Consider the following 9,290-nt stretch of genomic DNA (forward strand, 5'->3'; position numbering starts at 1 on the left):
CTGGAGCCCAGCAGGTCGAGGCTGCGGTGGCTGGGAGTGGCCACTGCACTCCAGTCTAGGTGACAGAGTGAGACTCCAACTCAAAAAAAGAAGAAATATTATTCATGTGTGTTGTCCCATATGATAGTCACCAGCCACAGGCAGGTCCTAGACACCTGCAAATGAGAAACTGTGATTTGATTTTTAATTTTATGTAATTTTAATTGAAGCTCAAATAGCCCTGTGTGGCTAGTGCTACCATACTGGACAGTATAGGCATACCTTGCTGATACCACAGGTTTAGTTCCAGAACACTTCAACAAATCAAATAGTGCAATAAAGCAAGTCACACAATTTTTATGGGTTCTCAGTACAAATAAAAGATAGTTTTATACTATACTGTGATCTATTAAGTATGCAATGATATTATATCTAAAAAATAAACGAACAAAAAAATACAATGTACATACCTTCATTTAACAACACTTTATTGCTAAAAATTATATGATCATCTGAGCATTCAGCAAGTTATAATCTTTTTGCTGGAGGAGGGTACTGCCTCAATGTTGATGGCTGGCAACTGATCAAGGTGGTGGTTGCTGAAAGCTGGGGTGGCTGTGGCAATTTCTTAAAATAAGACAATGAAGTCTGCTGCATCAATTGACTTTTCCTTTCAAACAAAAGGTTTATCTGTAGTACACTATGCTGTTTGACAGCATTTTACCCACAGAACTTCTTTCAAAATTAAAACCAAAGTCAACCCTCTCAAATCCTGCTGCTGCTGAATCAACTTAACTAGTTTATGTAATATTCAAAATATTAAAAATCCTTTGTCATTTCAACAATGTTCACAGCATTTTCACTAGTAGATTCCATCTCCAGAAACCATTTCTTTCTTTCTTTCTTTTCTTTCGTTGAAATAGAGTCTCTCAGTGTTGCCCAGGCTAGTCTCAAATTCCTGGCCTCAAGCAATTCTCCGGCGATAACCTCCTGAAGGGCTAGGATTACAGGTTGTCAGCCGCTGTGCCCAGCTCAAAACCCACTTTCTTTGTTTATTCATAAGAAAGAAATTCTCATCTAATCAAGTTGTATCATGAGATTATAGCTATTAAGTCACATCTTTAGGTTCTACTTCTAATTTTAGTTCTCTTGCTATTTCTACCACACCTGCAGTGACTTCCTCCAATAATGTTTTGAATCTCTCAAAGCCATCCATGAGGGCTGGAATCAATTTCTTCGAAGCTCCTGTTATATGTTGGTATTTTGACCTCCCCCTATGAATCACAAATTTTCTTAATGGCACCTAGAAGTGTGAATAAATTCCAGAAGATTTTCGGTTTACTTTGCCCCGATCCGTCAAAGGAATCACTATCTATGGCATCTGTATCTTATGAACTGTATTTCTTAAATAATAACACTTGAAAGTCAAAATGACTCCTTGATCCACGGGAGGCAGAATAAATGCTGTGTCAGCAGGTATGAAAACAACATCCATCTCCTTATACAGCTCTGTCAGAGCTCTTGGGTGACTAGGCACATTGTCAATGAGCAGTAATATTTTGAATTGCATCTTTTTTTCTAAGCAGTAGGTCTCAACAGTGTGTTTAAAATAGTCAGTAAACCATGCTGTAAACAGATGTGCTGTCATCAGGCTTTGCTGTTCCATTTATAGAGCTGAAGCAGAGTAGATTTAGCTTAAATCTTAAGGGCCCTAAGATTTTCAGAACAGTCAATGAGAAATGGCTTCAACTTCCAAGGGACCGACTGCATTAGGCTCTAACAAGAGAGTTGGCCCGTTCTTTGAAGCTCTGAAGCCTGGCATTGACCTCTCTGACAATTAAAAAGTCCTAGATGGCATCTCTTTCCTATAGAAGGCTGTTTCTTTACATTGAAAACCTGTTGTTTAGTGTAGCTACCTTCATCAATGACCTTAGACAGATCTTCTGGATAACTTGCTGTGGCTCCTATATCATTACTTACTGCTTCACTCTGCACTTATGTTATTAAGATAACTTCTTTCCTCAAACTTCACAAATCAACCTCTGCTAGCTTCCAACTTTTCTTCTTTCTTTTTAATTTCTTTTCTTAAAGACAAAGTCTGGCTGTCACCCAAGCTGGAGTGCAGTGGTTTTATTATAGCTCACTGCAGCCTCAAACTCCTGGGTTCAAGCAATCTTTCTGCTTCAGCCTCCTGAGTAGCTGGGACTACAGGCATGTGACATGACACCTGGCTAATTTTTTTTTCTTTTGTAGAGATAAGGTCTTGCTATGTTGCCCAAGCTCCAACTTTTCTTCTGCAGCTTCCTCATCTCTCTCAGCCTTCACTGAATTGAAGAGAGTTAGGGTCTCCAGATTAGGCTTCGGTTTAAGGGAACGTTGTAGCGGGTTTGATCTTCTATCCATACAATTCAAACTTTTTCCATATCAGCAAAATGCTGTTTCAATTTTTTATCCTTTGTGTGTTCACTGGAGTAACACTTTTAATTTTCTTCAAGAACTTTTCCTCTGCATTCACAACTTGGCAAACTGGTGCAAGAGGCCTAGCTTTGGGCCTATCTCAATTTTTGACATGCCTTCCTTACTAAGCTTAATTTTTTCAAGCTTTTGATTTAAAATGAGAGACTGCAATTCTTCTTTTCACTTGAGGACTTAGAGGTCACTGTAGGGTTATTAATTGGCTTAATTTCAATATTGTTTTGTCTTAGGGACTAGGGAAGCCCAAGGAGAGAGGAAGAAAGAGATAGGGGAACAAACGCAACACTGATGTTTGCCGTCTTATATGGGCATAATTCATGACACTTCAAAACAATTACAATAGTAACATCAAAGATGACTGACCACAGGTATCCCTATAACAGATATAGTAATAATGTAAAGGTTTAAGATACTGCGAGGCTTGCCAAAATGTGACACAGAGACACAAAATGAGCACAGGCTATTGGAAAAATGACACTGATAGACTTGCTTGATGTAGGGCTGCCATAAACCTTCAATTTGAAAAATGTGTAATATATACAAGGCTCATAAAACCAGGCATGCCTATATAGCTTTAGGCAGGAGAGCAGTAAAAATAAAGCATAAGGTGTGCTTGAGGTAGCCTAGAGCAGAGTGTTAATGTAAGACATGAATTGAAACCTTTTTATTTTTAATTTAAATCACCAAAATCCTCTACAGAGAATAAAAAAGAAGAGCTAGCTGCCCTGATCCACATAGAAGTGAGGGCAAAGAGAATAAGAAGCAGATGTGCCATAAAAATCTGCTCCTCTCAAAAGTTGTTCAAACAAATTTATAATTAAAATTATAGCTACCTTCTCATCAAGCTTTAAAAGCAATAAGCATGTTTAAATTGTGAAAGACACTGAGACAAAATGAACAAAGTAGGTCAGGAAAAAAGTGGCTATTAATGTTTATGAATACAATATAGAAATTGATGCCAATTCAGAAATTTCTAGTTCTTATAACAATAGCTTTTTGTAAAATGGTTCTGAACTTGGAGTGATTTTGCCCCTCAGGGGACACTTGGCAATGTCTGAAGACATTTTTGTTTAAGGCCAAGAATGCTGCTAAGTACCCTACAATACACAAAGCAGCCCACACAACCAAGGTGTATCTGGCCCAAAACCTTGCACTAGAGTAAGATGGCACCTGGGGAACGAGTAGCTAAAAATGCAACAGAATTTAACGAGGTACTTTTAAAATAAGTTTCTTAGACACTATGAAATCTGATTTCAATTTCCAGTAGCAACATATTTCAAGAAACTCAAGACACTACAAATCAGAGGTATACTATATTATGTGTAAGTCTATTTTTTTCCTTTCAATATTCCGTCCTACTTTAGTGCCACTGGGTAGGATCCTGTTCTTCGCTTTCTGCCCAGTTATCTGTGGCATGGTAGGTATGCAAACTGAGTTTTAAACGAATAAGCAAGTGAAGATTACTAACTGGACTTCTCTCTCCAATACAGCACGATCATTGTAGCCAGTGGTGTTAGAAATGACGAAGTATCTTTGGTTCCAGACAGAGTTATTTCTCACATCCTCTTTGAGAAGTTGGTCTACATACTGCAGCTCATTATCCCAAAGTTTAAATTCCTGAAAGAAAATTTTAAAAAACCATGCACTTAGAAATGTCCCACTATTTATAAATAATAAAAGTAAATAAATAAAACTTCAGCAAAGCTAAGAAGGTAGAACTGAAGATGTAGGATTTATCACATATTTAGAAGGAAGTGATAGTTGTAAGTCAAGTAAATAGAGGGGGATAAAGTATGAAATTGAGGATAGAGCCTGGGAAGACACATACAGACAGCAAGAAAAAGGACCAAAAAAAAACTTAGGAGGAAAAAAAAACCAAACTCACTAGTAAGAGAATGAATAGCTATAATAGAGAATATAAATTTGATGTGATTTGGTATTGATATACTAAAGGAAAAGGACAGTATTCAAAAACTTACATTCAAAAATGTAAATTAAGTAAAAGGGTGACATTAAAAAATGCACATATATAATAAGATTACATTAAAATACAAGTAAAGAAATGCATAAAATTGGATTTAAATATAAATGTTCATTTTAAAGTTATTTTGATTAAAAAAAAATTATGGGAGAAAAGAACCAATAAACAATTTAAAAGAGGAGAATGGTCAAAACTTACAAATGCTGCAAAAGTAGGGGACATTAACTATGAAAAAGATAATGAAGTTATATTTCTTATTTGTTAATAGCAGAAAAGGAAGAATTTCCATATAAGTCACTGATTTTATAGTGATAACAAAAATAACTTCATTAAGGAAGATAACATTCTTGTGAAAATTCCCATGTGCTGATAAGTAGTAGAGTTCAGTGACACTAGTATGGGTCACCGACTGGTGTCCTCACACCATTAGTAGTCTGCAGCATGTTAAGTATAGAAAGAAAGAGTAAGCATTTGCAAGCTTTTATGGTATATCAATGGAACAATAATTTCATGTTTACTAAATCTAATAATAAAAAACTGGGACTTTTTTTTTTGAGTCAGGGTCTCACTTGGTTACTCAGGCTGGAGTGCAGTGGCACAATCACGGCTCACTGTGACTCTGACCTGCTGGGCTCAGGTGATCCTTCAGTCTCAGTCTCCCAAGAAGCTGGGACAACAGGTACATGCGATCACACCTGGCTAACTTTTTTAATTTTTGAAGAGACAAGGTCTTGCTATTGTTGTCCAGGCTAGTCTTGAACTCCTGGACTCAAGCAATTCTCCTGCCTTGGCCTTCCAAAGTGTTGGTGTTACAGGCGGGAGCCACTGCACCTGGTGGTTAGTATTTTTTTTTTTTTTTTTTTTGAGTTGGAGTCTCACTCTGTCGTCCAGACTGGAGTGCAGTGGCTGCTCCCGGCCACTGCAGCCTCACCTGCTGGGCTCCGGAGATCCTTCCGCCTCAGACTTCCAAGTAGCTGGAACTACGATTTATTGTAGAGATGAGGTCTTGCCAAGTTGCCCAGACGGGTCTCAAACCCGCGGGCTCAAGCAATCCGCTCACCTCAGCCTCCAAAAGGCACGGGATTACAGGCTGAGCCACCGAGCCCGGCCTGTTTACTTCATTTTTAAAGTAATTCATTTTTATTGTATTTTACATAAACAAGATATATATACATATATATAAAATACAATAAAATACATTCGATCTGTGATGGATTGGGGGGCAAAGAACAGTCCTCCCCTCAAAATGCTCTAGTATAAAATGTTAATGCCAAATAACATACAGACCAGGTATTCATGTATGTTTATAATGCTTAAAATTACTGTTTACAACTAAAATTCTATCACATTTATAATATGTATGTCATAAAATATTTTTAAAGGATTGCCTCATATTCCTACTTAAAGTAATTAAAGAATATACTAAGTTCACTAAGTTCTCACTGAAAATAACTGAAATACTAAAAAATCGCTTTCCATATAGAAACAGACTTAGAACAGGGTTTCTCAGCATTGGCACAACTAACAGTCTGAGCCAGATCATTCTTTGTGTGGGGACTGTCCTGTGCATTTTGGGATGTTTAACAGCATCCTGGCTTCAACCCACTAGATGCCAGTAGCACCATGCCCAAAGTTAACCAAAAATGTCTCTAGACACTGTCAAATGTTCTCAAGGGCACACAATCACTGCTGATTGAGAACCACTGACTTACAGGAATTTAAAAACGTATATATGTCCCACTTTTAACTTTGGGACAAGTTATTTTCTTCCTTTTAATTAAGCATTTAATAATTCAGTCTTCAGAATTCATTTGCCCTTCATTATAGTTGAAATTATCTTTTAAAACTATGTTGGAAACATATGAAATCATAATACATCAGATGTGGAAAAAAAGGAAGAAATGTATGTATATTTTACTTATAAAATAAAGAGAAACTTACAAGCTGCAACACAATTAAGGGATATTTTGAAATCCTTTCTCATAGGAACCTTTTATGATAATTTTAATAAGAAGCATACTGAGTGAGGGGGTTTTTCAGAGATATTGGTAATGTTCTGTTTTTTAAGCTGTGTGGTAGATGGGTAGAGCTGTGTGTGTGTGTGTGTGTGTGTGTGTGTGTGTGTGTGTGTGTGTGTGTAAAATATATTCTTTTATAAGATTAAACTTTTTTATAAATAAAAATAATGAGTATCTTCAGAAAGTATATCCCTTTAATTAAATTTGGGAATATTTAAATTTTAAGTAAAAAAATTTTTGATGAAATGCTGTTAGCATATATAATGAATAGTGCAGAAAGTAGCAATTCATAGGAAAAATTTGCAGGAAATAACACTAGAATTGGTCGCTAGAATAATAACAAAGTACTCAGAGTTGGAGTTATAGCTATTCTATTCAGGATTTAGTTTAAAATTTTAACACATCAGTACAAATAAAATATATAATAGTTATTGCAAATTCACATTCCAAAGCTTATATATGCAAAAATCTTAATATGTAATATGCTCTTGTTAATTCAAATACAGCTGTATTAAAAATGTATGACTTTTTGCACTCAATTCACTAGCCAACACAAGATTTGATGCAAATTCAATCTAAAAAATATTTTAAATTTACTATTTTTCGTCCTTAACAGAAAACTATTCACCAACATAAAAGTTATATTATAAAGATTAACCAACACGAAGAATATCAGGTTTTAAGTATCTTAATTTTTAATCATTATATATTGTATGCAATAATTTATACATATGTTTTGGTTCAGAAGTATACTTAAACTTTCACAATAATTTTACTTATTTAGTTCAGCTAAAAAATAAAAACTTGAAAAACACTGTAACAAGACAGACAATACCTGAATAACCCACTGTCGATGCTGCCAGGCATGATAATTCTTTGCATCCTGATTAAGAATATCTGCAATAAACTCAAGCTCCTGAGATGGATCTTTCAGCCATTCCACTAATACTCGCCTATGATGCCTAAAGCCCAGAGAAGAAAGGAGAGAATATTTTTGTTAATTTACCCAAGTACTAAAATATCAGCTACATGTGTTGTATAGGTGATGTGGAAGGACACCCAAAGAAACAAAAATTAATCTCTAATTCTCAAGACTCTACTAGAGAGAAAAGGTAACACAAAGGAAGCAATAAAAGAACACTTTAAAAAGGCTAACGAGCTGAGGAACAGAAACATAAATATGTAAAATGAAATCAGATATACTAGCTTAAAGAAGGTTTATCTCGAGCTAAATCTGGAAGTCTAGAAGAACAGTAATCTTTTCTGTTCTTTAGAGACAGGGTCTGGTTCTGCCACCCAGGCAGGAGAGCAGTAGCACAATCACAGCTTAGTACATAACCTTAACTTCTGGGTTCAAGCAATCCTTCCACCTCAGTCTTCCAAGTAGCTGGGACTATAGGTGTGTTTTGCCACACCCAGACGATTTTTTAATTTTTTACAGAGATGGTGTCTTGCTATGTTGCCCAGGTATTGGAGACCTGCTCCAGTGGGGTCGGGCCCAAAGGGGAGATGAGAGAATCGGTGATAGACAGAGACCACACACCTTTGATGAGGATGGCAATCACTGCAAAACTTTATTGTTCATGAGGCTGTATTTACAATGCTTTTTTTGGCGTAATCTTAACATTATACGTATATTTTTTCAACTAGTTACAATTTAAAACAACATATGATATCTAAAACCCTTTTAGTTGACCTTTAATCTTTAATGATTTAAACAAAAATATCTATTATTTATGCTAACCTTTAACTTTATAATGCTTATGTATCTATTTAATATTTTATAATTGTAACAGCAAATATTGGCGTATGTCCCTAAGGTGTGAAACCTGTTGACGTAAGGCAAGTCGTTTTTACTTTCTTTGAGGGATGTTTTTTAATTTTTTTATTTCATCTTAACTTTTCTATTTTATCTTATAAATCTTATTCTATACTTTAACTCTATTTAAATTTTTATATCTATCATTTTTTTATTTTTATTATGTATCTTACTTATACTTTATATCATCTATGATTTATATATTATCTATTAACCAACACCAGATCTTGTGTCTCGCTTTACACATACTTATTTTTTCTGTTCCCACAGGATTTTAGCCTTTTCAGACATAATCAGAGGTCTACTACGCTTTATATGCTCCCAGGTGGAAACCTCACTGGCTCTGATCTTGCGTCCATTTATCCAAAACCATCTAACAAAATTTTTATCATAAACACCAGTATATGGTAAAAATGGGTCAAACCAATCTAAATTTTGCATACTACTTTTTCCTCTAAGCGCCTACCATATTTTATCATTAATTTTATATCCAACATAATTATCGATTTTCACTATAAAAATAACTTGTCTATTTGATTTAATATCTCTAGTGCTTCTAAGAGGAAAAGGTGGAATAGTGAAACTATTCTCTACAAAATAATTAAACTGTTCAATGTTTCTCTAGAATGGCCTGTCCTGCTGTGTTCAGTTCTGGGAAAGATTTCTTTACGTTCTCATAAAAGGGTGAAACAAATTTTGTCTCAGCTGGGGCGGGGGGAGAGAGAAGCAGAAATCTGCCTTATTTTGGTTAGAGGATTGTTTAAAAGAAGATCAAGCCGGGCTCGGTGGCTCAGCCTGTAACCCGCGCCTTTGGGAGGCTGAGATGAGTGGATTGCCTGAGCCTGCGGGTTCGAGACCTGCCTGGGCAGCGAGACCTCATCTCTACAATCAATCAAAAAATCAGCCGGGCACGGCAGCGCATGCCTGTAATTCCGGCTACTCGGAAGGCTGAGGCAGAAGGATTGCCGGAGCCCAGCAGGCGAGGCTGCGGTGGCCGGGAGCAGCCACTGCACTCCTG

General features: G+C 36.1%; 1 protein-coding gene across 1 annotated transcript in view; it reads right to left on the minus strand.

Moving 5' to 3' along the window:
- FNTA (farnesyltransferase, CAAX box, alpha) overlaps positions 1–9,290 on the minus strand; it is a 34,180-nt gene that overhangs the window by 5,303 nt on the left and 19,587 nt on the right. Inside the window, exons 5-6 of the mRNA XM_008059876.1 lie at positions 7,289–7,415; positions 3,923–4,071 (exon numbers count right to left, since the gene is read on the minus strand). Coding sequence (XP_008058067.1) covers positions 3,923–4,071; positions 7,289–7,415 — 276 coding nt within the window. The remainder of the gene's footprint in view (positions 1–3,922; positions 4,072–7,288; positions 7,416–9,290) is intronic.

The sequence above is a fragment of the Carlito syrichta genome, unplaced genomic scaffold, assembly GCF_000164805.1.
Source record: "Carlito syrichta isolate Samal-C Ts95f unplaced genomic scaffold, Tarsius_syrichta-2.0.1 Scaffold304409, whole genome shotgun sequence".
In the NCBI taxonomy this organism is placed as follows: Eukaryota; Metazoa; Chordata; class Mammalia; order Primates; family Tarsiidae; genus Carlito; species Carlito syrichta.